The sequence below is a fragment of the Anabrus simplex genome, chromosome 1 (genome assembly GCF_040414725.1).
Source record: "Anabrus simplex isolate iqAnaSimp1 chromosome 1, ASM4041472v1, whole genome shotgun sequence".
Classification (NCBI taxonomy): domain Eukaryota; kingdom Metazoa; phylum Arthropoda; class Insecta; order Orthoptera; family Tettigoniidae; genus Anabrus; species Anabrus simplex.
In genome coordinates this window covers 220,573,752-220,596,504 of record NC_090265.1, presented here as the reverse complement: position 1 = coordinate 220,596,504, position 22,753 = coordinate 220,573,752, and the positions used below count along the sequence as shown (strand labels likewise).

The following is a 22,753-nucleotide window of genomic DNA, read 5'->3' as shown; positions in this document are numbered from 1 at the left end:
GTGGTCTAAAGCTAGGTTGAGAGCTTGTGATAAACGAAACATTATGATTGGCTGTAACGTTTGTCATTTTAGATTAAACTACCTAATGTACCCGTGTCTCGCAACGGAATTCTCAGAAAAACTGTCTTTGTGGTTTTCCCAACTGAAGTCAACATATCTCATTACGACGAAGTCAGTAGGAATGTAGCGATTAAAAGCAATGTTATCATATAAAATACTCGATCAAATGAAAAACCGCACGTTTTCTCACTTTTAACGAACAGCACTACGCTGCCGATCTAGCAGTCCAAAGTTCCAGTGCTGGAATGACCAGGCCGCAGACAGCCGTAAACACTCCTCTACTACTACTAAAATGTTTTCATTCCTCCCCTGCCATTATTCCGTTCAATGTGCGCACTACTTATTCCAGTCAGTGCCTCAGAGTAGGGATTCAATAGCTCGAATGCTATGATGAACCAGTGTGTTACGTACCAGTAGTATAAGAAAATTTATGAACCGGAAGATTGCCATGCTAAAGAAAAGAAAGATCTAACTCCCCAGTTACTTCCCGCTAAGATCCAGGCAGGCTGTTATACTTGGTACGCAGCAGCAACCCCATCTATCGGAGATGAGTGGCAGCAGAAGACACAAAGCACATCACAACAAACAATGGTCAATGTAATATTATTTGTGATCAATTTTATGGGCTTTCTATATTGTAGACCTTCATATTTAGTTTTCTTCCGACTCTGTGATATTATGGCATCTTATAAAATTATTTATAGCGTAGACTGTAGTTCCATATTCCCCGACTTTACATACCGACTTTCACTAAAATCTGTTTACGCATTCTCTCGTGACTCGGAGCTGGCATGGACTTGCAACAAAAATCCAAATTCATGAATATTTCTCTTATCATAGCCGGTACAGTAAAAATGTATAAGAAATAAATGATCAGAAATGTAGTACTGTATAACTTTAGTTATGTAGTATTTATCGATAGCACCACTAATAACATAAATATTTGAGAATGGCATTTTAGGCCTTCCCCTAAACTACCATTCCACTCAGCGTGAATATAATTATTTATGTCCTAGATTGTAGCGACTTATTACGCGACTTTACATACCGATTTTCATTATCTTCAGCCTTTTTATCGTAATGCGCGTACGTACATACAGTACATACATGCAGACAGACAGACAGACAGACAGACAGACAGACAGACAGACAGACAGACAGACAGACAGACAGACAGACAGACATTACTGAAAATTAAAAAAAGTATATTTCCTTGTTACTATGGACACGACCGATACAGAAATACAGTTATATTTAAATTTTGAGTAATGTACAGACAAAACTCTTATTTTACATAACCTATTATATAGATTGACCAACCATATGTTGTGCTACGTACAGAAGTTTAAAATACATTTTTCTCAGCAACTGGCGAATTATGTCAAGCAGTTCATCTTGCTGTTGATACAGTAGTTGTTCCTCGTCATTCAGACTTCATAGATGTTGAAGGAAAACTAACGCCGGCTCTGAACGAAATCTCCTTATACTTTTATGTCAATCATCTGAGGCTAAATATAAATAAAGCGCATTTTTGAGCATTTCACTTGAACACATTTTCTTGTTACCTTCCTATTGCACTTAAGTTCCAGTTCTATATTATTTAACGCGTTTGCGACGGTGTTCGGTATTACTTTTCCTCTTTCTCGCTGTAGGCGGACCTTTCCCATCTATATTTTTATGGTAGCTATACGAAAAATAAGTCCTTTGAACAGTGCTGCAAATGTATTTTCGATGCTTTTCCGTCTATCTATTTTGTACCTCCCGTGGAACACAACGACTCACAGGAAAGCTGAACCATTACCGCCAGTGGTACATGCATGTTCTGTCTTCTTTTCTCGCCAAGACTAGCTCGAAAGACATTGCAGTTGATTGATTGATCTGGTATTCATTAATATAATAGGTAAGATCCGTGTGTGAGCGTGTACCACTGGTGGATTTTGACGACCTCTAAGAACGACGTACGTGTATGTGTAGCCTACCTATCCCATTAATCTTCGCTCGAGAACCTCCAGCACACGTCGGGTCTCCTCTATACACTTTTAGTTAATGCTAATAAGAGACTGGGGATCATGCTGTTCTATCGCTTAAAACAGCAATCCTGCAAACAGTGGTTGCAGGCTCAAAATAATCAACAGTAGTAGTAGTTTCTTACTAACGCGATCCTGATCAGCAAGAGGGCACAGTGTAAAATATTTAACCGACCAGCAGTGAGTCTCTTGCGATGCTAATTGTTACCTTAGCAATACAACCAAGAAAGTATCGGCCAATGTCTGTTCCTTCTTGTGTTAAACAACGGTTAGGGAGATTTGGTTCAAGGACATCACTTATAAATGAGGTCACAGTTAGAGTTTCCGGAAGTAGTAGCTAAACGCTTAAGAATGCCGTGGAGAAAGCTATTTATATACAGTATTATATTTCAGTTATTCCAGATATGTGTTGGGGGTTTCAGCATTTTGGTCTGAGAGTGTAAAATGAGAAAGAAAATTCATAGCGAAACACTTCCTTTTGAAAAGAGAAGTAGGCAACATGTGGGTGACCGAGTGAGTTGGCTGCGCGGTTCGGGCCTTGCATTTGAGAAATAGTGATTACGAACCCCACTATTGGTTTTCCCCATTTTCACACCATGTATAATGCATTGCATGTACCCTGGAGGGAAACTTATTTAATAGCTAAAATCAGTCTATCGCTGCTATCAGTTCCTCAACTTTCAGCTGTACAACAGTAACTTTAAAAACTCCGAAACTACTTCGCTCAAACTGTACACTTCCTCATACAATAAGAGATGATCACTTGCACGAGTGAACGGAAAGAGATCGAGCGATTTGGCCGTGCGGTTAGAGTCACGTAGCTGTGAGATTGCATTCGGGAGATGGTGGGTTCGAATCCCACCGTCGGCAGCCCTGAAGATGATTTTCCGTAGTTTCCCATTTTTACACCAGACAAATGTTGGAACTGCACCTTAATTAAGGCCACGGCCACTATCTTTCCAATCTTAGCCCTTTCCCATCTTTGCGACGCGTAAAACTTTTGTACGACGTTAAACCAATAGGGGAAAAAAGAAAAAAGAAGAAAGAGTACATTATCATGGAGATTATTTGGCTACTTGATATACAGAGGTCCGCCTCTGTGGTGTAGTGGTTAGTGTGATTAGCTGCCACCCCCAGAGGCCCGGGTTTGATTCCCGGCTCTACCACGAAATTTGAAAAGTGGTACGAGGGCTGGAATGGGGTCCACTCAGCCTCGGGAGGTCAACTGAGTAGAGGGGGGTTCGATTCCCTCCTCAGCCATTCTCGAAGTGGTTTTCCGTGGTTTCCTACTTCTCCTCTAGGCAAATGCCGGTATGGTGCCTAACTTAAGGCCATGACCACCTCCTTCCCTCTTCCTTGTCTATCCCTTCCCATCGTCCCATCCCCTGACAAGGCCCCTCTTCAGCATAGCAGGTGAGGCCGCCTGGGCGAGGTACTGGTCCTCCTCCCCAGTTGTATCTCCGGCCCAATGTCTCAAGCTCCAGGACACTGCCCTTGAGGCCGTAGAAGTGGGATCCTTCGCTAAGTCCGAGGGAAAAACCAACCTTGGAGTGTAAGCAGAAGAAGAAGAATAAGAATAAGAAGAAGCTATCGCCAAAATTCGCACGCGCACAAACACACGGTCACAATACCAATTGTCGCGAAACTGAAATTTCAAATTCTAAGCTTCGTTACACACACACACACACACAAATTTGTAAGGGATATCCGCTGTACCCTATTTCATTACACACAAAAATAATTTAACGATCCTAATCAAAACACACAAAGTAAAGACGAGAACAGTTAGCAATTTTAATATTTTGTGCTTGTGTTCTGGTAGGTAAAGGTAATTGCGTCACCAACTTACTGTATATTAATGAAACAGATCGACACACAAATACCATTCTTTTAAAATTCTGAGCAATGTAGAGAAAAAACCCTCTTGTATTATATATATAGAGGGGCTGCCTGGCCGAGGCGAAAGGCGTGCTCGGTTCGCCCGGAAGGACGTGAGTTCGAATCTCCGTCAGGAAGTCGTAAAATTTAAGAAACGAGATTTCCACTTTCCGAGGTGCAAATGGCCCTGAGGTTCATTCAGCCTACACCAAAACTGAGTACGAGGTTAATTCCTGGGGGCAATGGCGGTCGGGCGTAGAGCTAACCACTCTACCCCATCAAGTGACGAAGTTACGGATAGTGGAAGCCTTTACCTTCCACTCCTCCAAGGGTCTCCATGGCCTGTACGGAGATGACTTTGCTATGTATTGATAGCAACGATGGGATAGGAAAGGGGCAGGAGTGGAAAGGAAGGGTGCGTGGCCTTTATTAAGGTACAGCCCCAGCATTTGCCTGGTGTGAAAGTGGGAAAACCACGGAAAACCATCTTCAGGGCTGCTGACAGTGGAGTTCGAACCTACCATCTCCCGAATACAAGCTCACAACTGCACGCCCCTAATTGCACGGCAACTCGCTCGGTTTCAAAATTATAAAGTAGATAATTAAACATAATTTTAATGTAGTACGAGATATCTTCGTTTTTTTACTGCAATATTGCTAGTCTCCCTGGGTTTTCACCTGCGATGTCTTCTTTCCCAGAGATTCCATCTGGTAAATCTACACCTGTAATATAACCGAGGAGCAATAGGACATTCCTCATCTAAACAACATAACAGCAACAGTGCACAAAGAACACTTCCCCAGTCGTGACTGTTATTTTCTTTTTAAACAATTCCCTTTACATCGCACCGACACAGATAGATCTTATAGCGACGATAGGATTGGAAAGGGCCAGGAGTGAATAAAAAAAAAAAAAAAAAAGCGAGCATGGCCTTAATTAAGGTACAGCCCCAGCATTTGCCTTGTGTGCAAATGGAAAATCACGGAAAACCATCTTCAGGGCTGTCGACAGTGGGGTTCGAACCCAATTATCTCCCGGATACAAGCTGATAGCTATGAGACCCAAATCACGCGGCCACTTGGTCGGTATTTGTGGCCGTTATTTATTTCGTCAGCTATTACACTATTAACACCAGATTATTGTACTTTTATACGCAGTTCTTTCCCAAAATACCTTTTAGGGACAGTTGAATTAGTTCCATTAGCATCAGTTCGACATGTGCAAAATATTTCTTAAATATATTTTCCCTTCAGAATAAACGTTAGGTTATACGGTGTTATTGGTGGTTTTGTATTCACTTCTGAGACATGCTGAGCAAATTAGTGTATTTCTATAGCAACTTTAGTTTCAAAACACAACATTGCACAATATGAGAATAAACTGCCAGTGATTATGAATTCAAAAACCAGAATAGCCGAGGCTTACCACAGGGATCTGTCCTGGTCGTTCGATTGCCTTCATATTACCGGACTGTTTTAGCTGCTGTGCTGATAATCCCAAGACAGTAAGCTTATCACTTGCGATGTACACGTCACGGAAGAAGACATGTGGCCGTGAAGTGGGAATGTGCACTACAGTATGTCCGATAAGAGAATTTAATAGGTCGTCGTACTGGTACTATATTAGAAATAAAAGCGTTTCTTCTTCTTCTTCTTCTTCTTCTTCTTCCTCTTCTTCTTCTTACCGGGCGAGTTGGCCGTGCGGTTAGAGTCGCGCAGCTGTGAGCTTGCATTCGGGAGATAGTGGGTTCGAATCCCACTGTCGGCAGCCCTGAAGATTGTTTTCCGTGGTTTCCCATTTTCACACCAGGCAAATGCTGGGGCTGTACCTTAATTAAGGCCACGGCCGCTTCCTTCCCACTCTTTGGCCTTTCCTATCCCATCGTCGCAATAAGATCTATCTGTGTCGGTGCGATGTAAAACAAATAGAAAAAAAAAGCTAGCTTCTTCTTCTTCTTCTTCTTCTTATTGGAGATGGGTTATTAGCGCAGTGGCTTTAACCAGTGGCTTACCACCTGGACGACCGAAGTTCGAATTCCAGGTAGGTATTTCACTGAATAATCACGCGGCTTCACGAAGGGCATCCAGCCTTAAACCACCGACCAAAACCCATAACGAACGAAGTAGCTCCACTGATCTGAGAAATAGGCCTACCTCGGATAAGAAATGAAATGTATTATTAACTAGCTGTAGTACCTGTCGTTGACAGGACAATCATACACATGTGCAAAGTTATCCAACTCCCCAGCTACTTTTCGCCCCGCTAATTTACTCGGGACGCAGCAGTAGTCCCATCTATCGGAGATGAGTGGCAGCAGAAACAACAAATCACATCACAACAATGGTTAATGTTAATTAGTTTTATGAACTTTCGATATGGTAGGCCTTCACATTTACTTTTCTTCCGGCTCTGTGATGTTAGAACACAGTCCTTCTTTCACGACTCCCTCTTATCTTACTTTCAAGTGATGGTTCTTTTAAGATTTTTCTCACTTTTTATAACCATCTTCACATTTTTCTTGTCGATATGGACCGATGATCACGCGGTTTTAAACCTTAAGACAATCGTGACAAAAGCCATCGCCAGTTAACACGGTTAAACAATATTTTCGTGTTAGCAATGCTCGGCGTTGATATCAATTAAGCAACAATAGTCTAAGTTCATGAATTCTATTATCACGGTCGGTGCGGTAAAACTGTATAAGACATAAATGATCTCTGCAACTTTCCTTATGCAACTTTTCGATAGGGCCAATAACATAGGTATTTTAAAAAATTAGGTGCCTTTCCCTAAACTAACATTTTAACCAGGGTGAATAAAATTATTTATAACCTGGACTGTAGTTCCTTATTCCCCTACTTTACGTACCGATTTTCATTAAATTCTGTTTACCCATTTTCTCGTGGTTCGGTGCTGATATTGACTTAGCAAGAACAATCGAAATCATTAATATCTGTTATCATAGCCGGTACGGTAACAATGATGGGAAATTTAATTCCATATAACTTTCGTTATGTAGTTATTATGGATAGGACTACTAAGAACATAAATATTTGAGAATTACATTTTAGGCCTCGCCCTAAACTACATTTCACTCAGCGTGAAGACAATTATTTATAGCCTAGATGTAGTGCCTCATTACCCGACTTTACATATCGATTTTCATTAAATTATCATGTCATATTCTCGTGATGCGCGCACATACATACATACATACATACATACATACATAGATAAATATAGACAGAGATGACGGAACATTAAAAAAGGCGATTTCCTTGTTACTGTGGACAAGGCCGATACAGAAATACTATTATTTTTAAATTCTGAGCAATGTACAGACAAAACTCTTATTTTATACTGTCCCCTTCAAAAGTGGTAATATTTTATTAGAAAGAAAATGATTTATTTCATCAGTGTGTTGGGACATTATTTTAATCGGCAAGAGGGTAAGATTCCGTATTTCGTGCCAGTACGAGCTAGTCACTTCGCGAACCGGTTTTCCCGACCTACAGAGAGCACGAGGGAGCAGGCTGGAATTCCTGTTATGTGGCCTTCAGACACATGTGTGCGTACCACGTGACACGGCGAGCAGGCAGATCTCAATCGATCAATAAATGGAAAGTCAAGTGACGTAAAACTGGAGCAGCCAATAAAAGTGACAACCTTCACTGGAATTCAACAAATCCACCAATTAGATGTAATTAAGAGACACACCTATGTCTTACGACAGGAAATTAATGGTAATTCCAGAGGAAAATTTGGTAGAGGGTTTTATACTTCTGAACGCTAAATTTGAGCATTACTCTGACTGCAGCAACCGAAGAGACTGGACGTCGTTTGCTTCATCGGAAGACTTTACATTGGAGAAGGCATCGAGGACTATATAAACAGCAATTCAGACACTCGAAAAATTTCATTACGATTAATTTAGGGTTGTTCTAAGATAAGTGTCTTCAGCCAGATTATAAAGCATCGAGAGTGAATCCTGGGCTATTTCTAAGACTTTTTGTTAGTTTCAGCTTTCTACAAGAATTTGGAAGAAGAAAGGTCCTGAGTTCGAGTTTACGGCAAGATGGTTATCCAGCTCCACGAAGAATACTGCAAGTTCCTGTACATCGGCAACGCCTCCATGAGTCACTAAACATGTAAGGCATCGGACATGGGCGAGACTTCGTTCGATGGAAGGTGATGTGACCACGTGCTAGGTCATCAGCCGCAATCCAGTTCACACCAGTCACATGAGTATTCTTTAAGAATTCAATTGCTTTCTATCTTTGTAAATGTCTGTAAACGTAGCCTTACTTATTCCTTTGGATTTCTATTAGTTTTGCAGTAGTTTGATTTTTCATTCTTCTTTCTTTGGTGAGAGGTAGTTAGAACCCTTGGAATGAGTGTGTGTTTGCTCTATTAGTTAGAAATGAATGTGAGTCATCGAGAGAGACCTTAACTGTCCTAAGAATTTAGAAGACAGGTGAGATAAAAATTAAATGAACCCCGCGTTAATTTGATTAGTTTTGAAATAATTTGAAAGTTATTTAAAACAAATTAGGACAGTGTTCTAGTGTTTTTCTTCGTGTAGAATTTCATTCTATGATTGTACGACATGTTTATGGGTTCGAATTTATTTAAAGTCATCCGAATAACTTCACACGACAACTTTGCGAATGAGATTATGCACGGTCAGGAATATAATAATAATAATAATAATAATAATAATGAGTAAAAATAATTAAAGCTAATTACGGGCTAAAAGGATTTAATAAGGTCATGAGTTTAGTGTTAGTTATTTTTGGAAAGTATTATCGTGTGCTCACTTTATGTAAAGTAAGCCTGGAACATGGCAAATTCTCCGGACGGAGTATCGACGAATTATAGGTATATTTCTGCGCTATGAATTTGAGTATGACTTGCAGATGGGCATTATATTTTGAGTAATAATTTATGCACCCATTAGAGTCAATTTTGGGAAGAGATGTGTCACTGGACATGATTTCTTCGAGCTTCAGTGCAGAATAATTGAGAGCCACGACATTATGATGAATAAAAATAAATGCCGCAACTCATGTACCGTTAGCGCGTATTCTATTATTTTGACCTGTGTTACAATTATTCTATTCGCTAAATTAGGATGATTTCTGTTTAAAATACTCCTTGAACATCGTTGTATAGTTAATTTCTTTGTATAAGTGATAACCTTAATTCTATCACACTCTGAATTGATACCTGGGATGTGTGTAATAGTGTCATCTGGAGAATGATTTCCCTAATTCGCAGTAAAATCCTAAAATTAATAATAATGGGTTAGTGTTCGTGTAAATAATGTTATAATAATGCCGTGTACCCCTGTGTGAATGTGTGATGTGAGATTTGATCCTATTCTGTGTTTTTTGGAATATTTCATGTACGATTTTGTGAAGGTAATTTTCATTATGTGCGTCAAAGTTTTGACCGACTTGTATTATTTCGCGTGTCCGTAATTGGATCAATTTTGAATCTTTAGAAGATTTTATCGTAATTTAAGGTTGATTAGGGCCTAATTTACTAACTCAAAGTGAATAAGAGAAGGCAACGTCCGTGGACTGATGTCACGAGATTTAATTGTTAGATGTTGTACAGTCACTTTCTGCATAAAATTGAGCAAAAGTTAAGGTGATATAAGTTCAAGTAAAAGTTATTAGAAGAAGTTTATTCAATCAATAATTATATAAACGAAGTAATTGTTGAAAGGAAAGTCTAGGGAAGACTTGCTAATCATAAATTAATGAATTAAATAATTTTCAATAATTTAAATAAGGAGGAGAAAATAGTCATTTTCTTGGAAAATAATTGAAACCCAGGAGGGAAGATTTTAATTTTAATAATTGGATTATCATCATAAGAGAAGGATATTAGATATTATTTTGTTTTCCAATCAATTTTTCAGTAAGTTAATGGTTTCTATATTTATTATTGCAGAAAAGAACAATCATTGAAAATTTATTGAGCGAGATCCCTCACGAATGAAAGCACGAGGAGAAGATGTTTTTCAAGAATCCAACCCAGATTTTGTTAATTTAATTGTTTTCTTTAAAAGAGTGTTAGTTTAATAAATGTGTAAACCTAATTTAGTCTCCTTTCATTTGTCGCTAGTCCTTCATCTATCCCTGCCTTTAAAATTTTCTGCGCAGCCGATAGCGAACGGTTCACCACTGAGACCCTCGCTCTCCGGCGAGCTGAGCCCGGCATAAAGGGGGCAGGTATAGATTTGGCGGCCAACGTGGTTAGGCCCGATTTATTGGCTGTACCAATAAAAGGACTCGATCTTGTAGTCCAGAATTTGGACAAAAACAAGATGCGGCGACAAATAAAATTTTTTCAGGTTATTTTTGAAACATTTATTAGCCCAAAATTTTGTGGCGAACTACACTCAGGTTAAGTTTAGGAAGGGCCTTGTTGTTTAATTATAAACAAAATCTGGATGATAGTTGTCAAAATTCTTGTAGCGGCTATTTTCCGCATAATTTGGACTTAGGCTGTAGGATTGTATTTTGCGATGTTAATCTTCTCTGAAGGCTGTGACATCAATCCACTTGTGACTGATGAATTGGATTCTGGTATATGGCCATCGAACTTAGTCCTCCCATGTCTGAATTGCCGTTTATTTCAAAAGAAAGATGAGTACTGTAACAATGGAGGATTTACGTAGACTCTTAGACGGAGTAGTGACAGACTTACAAAATAATTTAAAGCGGGACATGAATGAAAACCAAACTAAACTAGAGCAGAATCTTAATGAATTGTTAGTGCATAAACTTAATGAAAATAACGAATTATTAGAACAAAAACTTAGTGAAAATAACGTATCATTAGAACAAAAACTTAGTAAAAATAACGTATCATTAGAACAAAAACTCAGTGAAAATAACGAAAATTTAGAGAAAAAACTTAGCGAGAATAGTGAGTTAATAAAGAGGGAACTCAAAGACACTATTGAGGAAATCCAAAGCAAGACAGAGGAAAATATCGAAAAGCTACACATGGACGTTAAATTATTTAACGGGAAGTTAGCTTCAGTTCAAAGTGAATTGGTATCTGTGAAACAAAATTTTTCAAATTTAAAGGGAGAAATCCAGGTCGGAATAGACAATGCCATGTCAGCTATGTCTAATGAATTTAGTGAAAGACTGGCTAAAGTACAAACTGGGATATTGCAAGGATTAGGTAAATATAAGGACGAGGTGCAAGATATATTTCAAGCGATTGAGGAGAAAATCGATGAGAATGCACAGGACTTAACAGCAACCAAAACAGCATGGTCTAGGAAATTCACTCAAATTTTCGAAACTGTGAAACAGGTAGAAAAGGGCGTTATTGCTGAAATAAAAGTAGCTCAAGTCACCAACTCAGAGCGACTTGAATATTTTTACGAAACGATTGAGGAGACACAACAGAGTTTGCAAACTATGAAAACCTCAATAGATAAAGAAATAGGAGAGGTAAAAGCTAGTTCGGAATCCTATAAACAAGAACTACAGAACGGAATTCAGGAACTCACTAAAGAATTACAATTGCTTAAATTGCAAGGCGAAAGTCATAACATTGTAACCAATACATTGTTAGAGAGGCAAAGTAATTTAGAAAAGAAGGTATCCGGAGAAATTTTATCTTCAACTCCGAAGCAGGACGACCAAATGAATGCCCATAACAACGTAAATGTCACCAATCCAGCTCAAGGATATAATAGCGGAGGAGTAAGTCAACTCAATACGTCAGGTCAAACGCAGATAGTAAATATAATTCGAATGCAGGAAGACCATCCAAAAAAATTTAATAACGTAAAAGGGGTAACTCCCAGGAGTTTTATTAATGAATTACAAGAATATTTTCGGGACAACAAAATACCAGAAGAGCGCCAACTGCGAGTAACGGAAAGATATTTGGAGAATTCTGTATTGACATGGTTCACAGCGTTCCGATATTCATTCGACAATTTCGAAGGATTTAAGAGGGCTTTCCTAGAAAAATATTGGAACACGGACATTCAACATAATCTCAAAACAGAGTTGTACGCTAAGAGGTATGCCTTATCCACGCCAACACGATTTTCAGAATTTTTCTCCAGTCAGCTACGTAAGCTACGAGAGCTAGACACACCGCCATCGGAAGCTGAATTAATAAAGGTTATTACCAGGCAACTTCCAGCAGAAACGCAACGAATTATGATTGCCTCAAATGTACAAACCGCAATTCAAGCTGAAGCCATATTGAGACAGCTCGACATGACATCTAGAGAACCACAGAGGCGAAATTCCGGCCAAGAACAGCAAGTTTTCCAAACCAATGTTACCAGATCTGAAGAAAGGAACATTGTAAACCAAGGGAGAAATTGGGGTAGAAATATCGAAGGAAGACAACCCAGAGACCGATCTCCGAGACCAGGACGCCGAGATGACGAAGAATGGAATTATTCCAGACGTAATGTCCGAAGAAGACCATATGAAAACAATAGGGACAGATGGAGAAGAGAACCAGAGAATAGAAGACCTGAGAGACGGAAAAGAAACTGGAGAGAGGAAGAGAGAGAGAAGTATTTGCGGGAACTCCAGCAGTCCAGTCAAGAACGTAAGAAATGGCATCGGGCTATACATGAGCAGGACGTCAACCCTGACATTGTTGGAGTGGAGAGTTTGGAGTACCAAAGAGCAAAACAAAGGGAAGAGAAAGGACATTCGGAAGATGATGGGTACAATCAAGGTGCCATCAAAAAAAAACCCCTGAATTAGTAGGAGATAGTCTCGACACTAACCCTTATAGTAATAGTGAAACGCAAGAGTGGATTATTGTTCAAATTGATTCCTGGATGACAAGATCAGATGACCTACTCGAAGAAAATCTAGAGTCGAACACGAACTACTTAAAAACACTACCTATAATTTCGGCTAGAATATGTGGCGTAAAAGTAAAATGTTTAGTGGATACTGGATCTACAATTAGTGTCATTTCAACTTCTTTCCTAAATGATTTAAAGGACAGACATAATATCCCGATTATACCAGTATCTCACATTAAAATAAAAGGAATTATCCCGGATAAGACTGTGGCTTGCAAACTACAGACACTGTTGGATGTTGAAATTGGAAATACAAAATTTCAGAACGTATTCTTGGCTATGTCAAATATAAAATTTAACATCATTCTAGGAGTTGACTTTTTGACATCTTACCATGCCAATATTGACTTGAATTCCAACCAAATTCTTTTTCGATTGGATGAGACATGGGAAACGGCTATAGTTAATCCAGCCGATATCAATGATCAGAGTGTGTTTCTCATTAATAACGCCTCGACACCGTGGGAATCCGAAGACCAGGAAGCCACAGAAGAGGTAAATCAGGCTCTGGATAATATTATAGAAGAGGGCGACGATGCAACACACCCGTATGACCTCATAAACTCTAAGGTTAACCAAGCTATAGGAACGGAAGAAGAAAGAGGCCGACTCCGAGAGTTATTGTTAAAATATAAATCAGTGTTTGATGATAAACCAGGCCAGATCCCTGACTTTAAATATTCTCTAGTAGTCACAGACTGGACTCCGTTTAAAAAGAAGCCTTATCCAATCCCTGAGAAATTTCATTCTCGCGTAGGGAAAATTATTGCAGAAATGGAGAGAGACGGGATTATCATGAAGTCCAGTACACCATTTATAAGTGCTTTAGTGGTGGTACATAAACCAGATGGATCTCTGAGAATATGTTTAGACGCGCGAAATATTAACTCCAAACTGATACCAGAAAGAGACCAGGCGCCAGCAATTAAGGATGTCCTTAGAAAATTCCGTGGCATGAACTTATTTACATCAGTGGATTTTACCTCCTCGTATTACCACATTCTTTTGGAAGAAAAGTCAAGATTATTGACTGGATTTATGTTTGACCAGCAAACATATGTTTTTAGAAAATTGCCCTTTGGCATTTCTAACGCCTCGGCCGCTCTTATCCGTGCCTTAGATAGATGCCTTACGGATGAAGTCAAGAGTTTTATTACTAAATATGTTGATGATCTGCTTATGGCGAGTGAAACATTCGAAGAACATCTGGTTAAGCTAGAAAAACTGTTGAGCAATCTTTCAAAATTTGGGTTCCACATCAACCTAAAGAAATCACGCTTCTGCCAGTCTGAAATATTATTTTTAGGCCATATTATTGATGGAAAAGGTATAAGGCCGAACCCTATAAAAATTGAAGCTATTAGCAAATTTCCGAGGCCGATACGTGTCAAACAAGTACGGCAGTTCCTAGGCATGGCCAACTTCTTTGCGAGCCATTGTCCCAACTACACACAAACGGTAGCTCCACTTCAGGATCTATTAAAAAAAGGTAACAGGTGGAAATGGAACGAAGAGTGTGACCTCGCATTTACTAAGACCAAAGAGATGCTGTTGAATTACATTAAGCTAGGATATCCTGATTTTGGAAAACCCTTTATAGTACAAACGGATGCATCTGGAATCGGAATTGGGGCTGTGTTATTCCAGGAAGACGGAGAAAAGCCGGAAAATAAAACTTACCTAGCCTTCGTTAGTCGGAAATTACGAAATCACGAAAAGCATTATTCAGTAACCGAAATAGAAATGTTATCCATAGTATTTGCATTGAAATATTGGCAGAAAATCATCTACGGATTTCCGATCATTATTAGAACAGATCATAAAGCTTTAACCTTCATGCTAAAGGCTACTATGGCATCAGAACGAGTATTTCGATGGACAATGTTTGTGCAACAATTCAACATTCAATTGGAACATTGTTCGGGGAAGAGTAATTTACTGGCCGACTGTCTGAGCCGTAATCCTAATGAGGAAGTACTGGAAATCAACCAACTTGAACTAGTTCCTGAGGATCATGAGTTCTTAAGAAAACTCAGATATATACGGCAAGCTCAAAAAAGAGACAATGACTTAAGACCTATCATTGATTTCCTAGAGGGTAAAATTAAACCTAGAGATCCTGGATACCGTAGAATAAGAAGAAGAGCATCCCGATACCAGTATTTAGATAACATTCTATTTAAATTTGTGGATCCGGAAAAATCGAAATTGAAAATTGTTGTACCTTCGAAATTATTTGAATCTTTAATTTGGCATGCACATCGAATTACTGGACATGGCGGTATCGATAAAACATTGGCTACCATCCAAGAAAAATTTATATGGGACAAACAAAGATCAATAGTGAGGAACGTAGTTCGAACCTGTGACACATGCCAGAGGGTAAAGCCAAGCTCACATTTATTGCAACATAATCCTATTCCAATCATACCTTCCGAGCCTAAACAGCTGTACGCAATGGATTTGTTCGGTCCCGTTCCTACATCAAAGAGAGGTAACCGGCATGTTGTCGTCACCATTGACGTATTCTCAAAATATGTGACTTTATATCCAATTCAAAAGGCCAACTCAAAATCTGTCATTAGACGAATCACCCGTAATTTAATTCCGCATATGGGCAAGCCTAAAGCACTTCTCACTGACCACGGATCGCAGTTCACATCTGCCGAATTTCGTGAAGCCATGGAACAACTTGGAATTAAACACATATTAAACTCGATCCGACATCCATCTAGTAACCCGGCAGAGAGAGTGATGCAAGAATTATCTAAATTCTGCAGGATATTTTGTGGAAATGCACACTGGCTTTGGATTGATGTTCTACCCATTATGATGGAATATTTGAACAATACAGTACACGAAGCTACGTCACAGATTCCTGTTACTCTTCACTTCGACCGACAACCGCATCGACCTTGGGACGATATTGTCCAATGCCCCGGTAATCTGAAGCCTACCCTGGAAGAAAACATTCGGAAAGCCGCCACTTCATTGCGCGAACAAGCTGAGCGTAGACAACGCCGAGTGAAGGATAAAAAGTTTTGCCGACCCCTCAAACTCAATGAGTATGTTCTTTTGAAAAAGCCAGCTACGTCAGAAACAACCAGCAAATATTACGCCAAATTTGCACCACTTTTTATAGGTCCTTATAAAATTATAAAAGTTTATGGGAATAACGCTTACAGAATCCAAAGTTTAGATAAAAATTATGAAGGTATTCATAACGCCCAGAATTTAAAAAGTTATTATTCTTCTAAACCTGTAGATGGTCATCATATCAATCTCATAATAGGAGAAGAAACACCGCCAGATACAGATGAAGATCCAACCTACCACCATGTTTCGACCCAAGTAAATTTACAAGATGAGATTTGTGAAGAATGCCGTGAATTACAAGAGAAGGTAATGGATCAACTTCGACGGCTTGGTGCTGCACTCGAGGCAGACAACGCGAGGCTTCGTGCTGGAACAGAACCCTAAATAGAAGTGACACCTGATTACCACCTAAATTTTCAGGGAACATGTTAATTGGAGATTTCCTGTAATAATGATTCCATCTTCAGATCAAATCATTATTTAACCAAGGGAGAAATATGTCCCCTTCAAAAGTGGTAATATTTTATTAGAAAGAAAATGATTTATTTCATCAGTGTGTTGGGACATTATTTTAATCGGCAAGAGGGTAAGATTCCGTATTTCGTGCCAGTACGAGCTAGTCACTTCGCGAACCGGTTTTCCCGACCTACAGAGAGCACGAGGGAGCAGGCTGGAATTCCTGTTATGTGGCCTTCAGACACATGTGTGCGTACCACGTGACACGGCGAGCAGGCAGATCTCAATCGATCAATAAATGGAAAGTCAAGTGACGTAAAACTGGAGCAGCCAATAAAAGTGACAACCTTCACTGGAATTCAACAAATCCACCAATTAGATGTAATTAAGAGACACACCTATGTCTTACGACAGGAAATTAATGGTAATTCCAGAGGAAAATTTGGTAGAGGGTTTTATACTTCTGAACGCTAAATTTGAGCATTACTCTGACTGCAGCAACCGAAGAGACTGGACGTCGTTTGCTTCATCGGAAGACTTTACATTGGAGAAGGCATCGAGGACTATATAAACAGCAATTCAGACACTCGAAAAATTTCATTACGATTAATTTAGGGTTGTTCTAAGATAAGTGTCTTCAGCCAGATTATAAAGCATCGAGAGTGAATCCTGGGCTATTTCTAAGACTTTTTGTTAGTTTCAGCTTTCTACAAGAATTTGGAAGAAGAAAGGTCCTGAGTTCGAGTTTACGGCAAGATGGTTATCCAGCTCCACGAAGAATACTGCAAGTTCCTGTACATCGGCAACGCCTCCATGAGTCACTAAACATGTAAGGCATCGGACATGGGCGAGACTTCGTTCGATGGAAGGTGATGTGACCACGTGCTAGGTCATCAGCCGCAATCCAGTTCACACCAGTCACATGAGTATTCTTTAAGAATTCAATTGCTTTCTATCTTTGTAAATGTCTGTAAACGTAGCCTTACTTATTCCTTTGGATTTCTATTAGTTTTGCAGTAGTTTGATTTTTCATTCTTCTTTCTTTGGTGAGAGGTAGTTAGAACCCTTGGAATGAGTGTGTGTTTGCTCTATTAGTTAGAAATGAATGTGAGTCATCGAGAGAGACCTTAACTGTCCTAAGAATTTAGAAGACAGGTGAGATAAAAATTAAATGAACCCCGCGTTAATTTGATTAGTTTTGAAATAATTTGAAAGTTATTTAAAACAAATTAGGACAGTGTTCTAGTGTTTTTCTTCGTGTAGAATTTCATTCTATGATTGTACGACATGTTTATGGGTTCGAATTTATTTAAAGTCATCCGAATAACTTCACACGACAACTTTGCGAATGAGATTATGCACGGTCAGGAATATAATAATAATAATAATAATATTAATAATAATAATAATAATGAGTAAAAATAATTAAAGCTAATTACGGGCTAAAAGGATTTAATAAGGTCATGAGTTTAGTGTTAGTTATTTTTGGAAAGTATTATCGTGTGCTCACTTTATGTAAAGTAAGCCTGGAACATGGCAAATTCTCCGGACGGAGTATCGACGAATTATAGGTATATTTCTGCGCTATGAATTTGAGTATGACTTGCAGATGGGCATTATATTTTGAGTAATAATTTATGCACCCATTAGAGTCAATTTTGGGAAGAGATGTGTCACTGGACATGATTTCTTCGAGCTTCAGTGCAGAATAATTGAGAGCCACGACATTATGATGAATAAAAATAAATGCCGCAACTCATGTACCGTTAGCGCGTATTCTATTATTTTGACCTGTGTTACAATTATTCTATTCGCTAAATTAGGATGATTTCTGTTTAAAATACTCCTTGAACATCGTTGTATAGTTAATTTCTTTGTATAAGTGATAACCTTAATTCTATCACACTCTGAATTGATACCTGGGATGTGTGTAATAGTGTCATCTGGAGAATGATTTCCCTAATTCGCAGTAAAATCCTAAAATTAATAATAATGGGTTAGTGTTCGTGTAAATAATGTTATAATAATGCCGTGTACCCCTGTGTGAATGTGTGATGTGAGATTTGATCCTATTCTGTGTTTTTTGGAATATTTCATGTACGATTTTGTGAAGGTAATTTTCATTATGTGCGTCAAAGTTTTGACCGACTTGTATTATTTCGCGTGTCCGTAATTGGATCAATTTTGAATCTTTAGAAGATTTTATCGTAATTTAAGGTTGATTAGGGCCTAATTTACTAACTCAAAGTGAATAAGAGAAGGCAACGTCCGTGGACTGATGTCACGAGATTTAATTGTTAGATGTTGTACAGTCACTTTCTGCATAAAATTGAGCAAAAGTTAAGGTGATATAAGTTCAAGTAAAAGTTATTAGAAGAAGTTTATTCAATCAATAATTATATAAACGAAGTAATTGTTGAAAGGAAAGTCTAGGGAAGACTTGCTAATCATAAATTAATGAATTAAATAATTTTCAATAATTTAAATAAGGAGGAGAAAATAGTCATTTTCTTGGAAAATAATTGAAACCCAGGAGGGAAGATTTTAATTTTAATAATTGGATTATCATCATAAGAGAAGGATATTAGATATTATTTTGTTTTCCAATCAATTTTTCAGTAAGTTAATGGTTTCTATATTTATTATTGCAGAAAAGAACAATCATTGAAAATTTATTGAGCGAGATCCCTCACGAATGAAAGCACGAGGAGAAGATGTTTTTCAAGAATCCAACCCAGATTTTGTTAATTTAATTGTTTTCTTTAAAAGAGTGTTAGTTTAATAAATGTGTAAACCTAATTTAGTCTCCTTTCATTTGTCGCTAGTCCTTCATCTATCCCTGCCTTTAAAATTTTCTGCGCAGCCGATAGCGAACGGTCCACCACTGAGACCCTCGCTCTCCGGCGAGCTGAGCCCGGCATAAAGGGGGCAATAGGGAGGTCGAGTCATAAGTCATGGCAACTATTTATTTTTGCTCTCACGAACTTGAAACAACACGGAATATCTAAGATATGCATTTGGAAACGTACGGTATGTACTTGCGTATGATGCCATTAGATGGTGTATGTAAACAACAGTGTGGGTCTAAGCATGCCCCCAAGTTCAGTGTGTGAGTGAGAGCGTCACAAAATGGAAATCAACAAGCAGAAGCAACGATCGTATATTAAAGTTGCAGTTCTCCGCGGCAGAAATGCACGCCAATGCTATGCAGAGCTGCGGGAAGCATTAGGTGTGCATGCCATGCCCATAGAACTGTGGCGAGGTGGGTGAAGACGTTCAAACTGCGTAGAGTATCAACTGCTGATTTGCTGTCCAGTGTCCATGGACGAAGATGTACCGCTGGCAACGCACTGTGGAAACGTTGGATGATTCTTTCGAAGGTCTGTAACCAGTGGAGACCTGTCCTTTGTACGTAGTCTTGTGTATTTGCTGTCTATACTATAATAAAACAATGTTTGCCAATGGCCTATGTTCTGTCATATTCCTACGAGAATCTCCTGAAGTCAGAATTTGTCTTCAGGCACTATGCCCTATATTTCCAAAAATGTATATCTTAGATTTTCCGTGTTGTCTCCTGTTCGCGAGAAAAAAAAATGTTGCCATGACTTATGACTCGACCCTCGTATATACAGGTGAATGTAGGTTGTTGAAGTTAAATTTATAAGTGTTATGAAGAGAATTATGAACTTCAGTTTTTGACATAAATATGTCTTAGAATGCCATCCGAAAATTTTGTAGCGAAATAGTGTTATGTAACAAACTGTGTGACGTGCTGTTACCTAGCAACAGTACCTTGAGAGCTCACAGGCCATGGATCTATATAAAGAGAGCTGCACAGGTCGTGGATCTGTACCGTATGCCATGACTATCAATACTTCACATCACAGCCTGCACGGTTGCTAGGTAACATCGCGTCACACATTTTACACATTTTACACATTTTTCACACATTTACACATTTTACTGAAAGACATATTTATGATAATTATTAGTTTTTCCAAAGGGAAATTTCTTATAGTTTTTTCAAACAATGTTTATTTACAAAGGAAGATTTTTCTGAATCTATCGGTTGAGGCCATATATAAAAATGATTCCTTGAACAGTGTGTTAAATGATGTCTGTTAAAGTTCAGAAAATAGGAGCATAATGCGAAGTATACGAGGGATCTAAATAAAGTAGTGGCAACGCAGTCCAGACCCTCGCAGAAGATCGCACATGCGCAAATAGGATATGGGAGCGGTCAGGTGGCGCTGTTGTCGATGAGTAGTGCGCATTTGAGGGTTGAGAGCGTTGTTGCTGTGTGTTGCTGAAGTAATGAAATGAAATGGCGTATGGCTTTTAGTGCCGGGAGTGTCCGAGGACAAGTTCGGGTCGCCAGGTGCAGGTCTTTTGAATTGACACCCGTAGGCGATCTGAGCGTCGTGATGAGGATGAAATGACGACGACGACGATGCATACACCCAGTCCCCGTGCCAGCGGCATTAACCAATTGTGGTTAAATTCCCGCCCCTGCCGGGAATCGAACCCAGGTCCCCTGTGACCAAAGGCCAGCATGCTAACCATTTAGCCTTGGAGCCGGACATCGCCGGACTTCGCGGGTGACTACATTGAAGGAATGTGATACAAATGTACTACTTAGTTCATTAAATATCGCGCTCTATCAATATTACAATACTTTATTTACTCAAAAAACAGAAATTTTACTATGTGTAAGAAAAGAAAACTTAGGATTTTAACATAGACATAAATGTAGTATCAGTTGTATAGTGTGGCATTAATGTTCATGTTTCCGGCATGAGAAACCCATGATGTATGTGATTATGAAGCTTTATCTACTCTCTTGAAGACTTCAATAATATCCATTTATTAAGGGCACAGTCTCTTTATTTTTATCGTTTCGTTATCTTGTTTCCTATCTTCTCCTCTACCAGGGAAAACTCGGTAATAAGCCAAAAATGTTTTGTTGTCATGTTTGGATAAAGGTGGCACGTTACCGGTATCCCGCAGCGGCTCATCGACAGTGTTTCTACATCATTCACTCAGGCCTGTTATGAAGACGATCATGCACCAGTCGTTGCCTTAATTTACCTGATGTGAAAATTGGTCACCAATGGTGGGGCTCAAATCTCCTGAATGCAAACTTGTGGTCACATGGCATTCCACATAGTCAAAACGGTCAGTATATCAGTCTTAATTTAAATGTATCGCTAACAATATAGGACATACAAATAATTAATTATTTTTCAGAGGAAGTACTCCTATATGAATTTCAACTCCAAATAAAACAGCGTGGTAACAGAACTTCATAAACAATGTTTTTTTCTTCATTATAACCTCCCCAATTTATTTCACTTTTAAATCTGTTGTAATCCCACAATAATTTGAAAACAAAAAAGTTGGAAAAGAAGAAATATCTTTAAGCATGTACACCATTAACAAAGAGTTCCTGTTAAGCAATCCACTGTTCTCTCTTTCAGGCATCTCCACCCCGTTATTCCGAAACAACTTGGGCCTAAGTGTGGATAAGACTTCAGCTCTACATTGAAGAATTCGTGAGTATAACAACAAACCTTACAATGGATTGGTTGCCGGTATTTAATTATTAAAACCAATATATAGATACAACGTTTAAAATCTAATTTTAAAAAATGTCTTCGTCTTCAGTACATTGTACTCGAATATTGTAAATAAAATGTATTATATATGTCGTTCGTGTACTGTAGAAGCCTATATATCTGTCTGTTTTTTAAAACTTTTTACACATTTTGCAAGTTGTGTAAGTACTGATACTGTATTGTATTAGTTTCTTTAAAACTACCCCTCTCTTCCATACTATAATTCTTAGTGACAGACAATTCCGTCTATAATCCTGTGGATGGCGAGAGAAAAGCACATAAATCAAAATATCTCATTTTTCGTTTATTTCACCTGTGTCATGTATACGATTGAATTCCCATTTACGTAAAAGCACATACTGCAGTCTGGGTTCTTAAAAAATATAACTGAGAAACACAATCAATGAATAGGTTACCAGTAGGCCTATATACTGTGTAATTATTAAAATCAATTTAGTCACAATAGTAAATCTAGTTCAAAAAATCTTTTAATCTTTAGTATATTGTACTCGTATGTTGAAAATACAATGTAGTATTTCTAAAATTTATAAACCTCATTTATATACTGTATATATTGAACCCTTGGTGGTCCAAAAGTCATGGGTTCAATATAGACTTGTAGATATATTACTGTATATGCAAGGAAAATCGAGCCTTCGTGGCTCAGGCAGGAGCGCGCCTGCCTATCACTGCTAGGTTCCGTGGTTCAAATCCCGGTCACTCCTTGTGAAATTTGTGCTGGACAAAG

The 22,753-nt window shown here is 38.7% G+C and overlaps 1 protein-coding gene and 1 non-coding gene across 2 annotated transcripts in view; one reads left to right on the top strand and one right to left on the bottom strand.

The window, feature by feature from the left end:
- LOC136885854 (pyruvate kinase) overlaps positions 1-5,505 on the bottom strand; it is a 224,826-nt gene extending 219,321 nt beyond the window's left edge. The window contains exon 1 of the mRNA XM_067158557.2: positions 5,392-5,505. Coding sequence (XP_067014658.1) covers positions 5,392-5,427 — 36 coding nt within the window. The 5' untranslated portion in view covers positions 5,428-5,505. The remainder of the gene's footprint in view (positions 1-5,391) is intronic.
- Positions 1-22,362, top strand: part of LOC136885882 (uncharacterized) — a 140,112-nt gene extending 117,750 nt beyond the window's left edge. The window contains exons 3-4 of the transcript XR_011019108.1: positions 21,373-21,565; positions 21,868-22,362. This is a non-coding gene — a transcript (uncharacterized protein). The remainder of the gene's footprint in view (positions 1-21,372; positions 21,566-21,867) is intronic.
- The last annotated feature ends 391 nt before the right edge of the window (positions 22,363-22,753 follow it).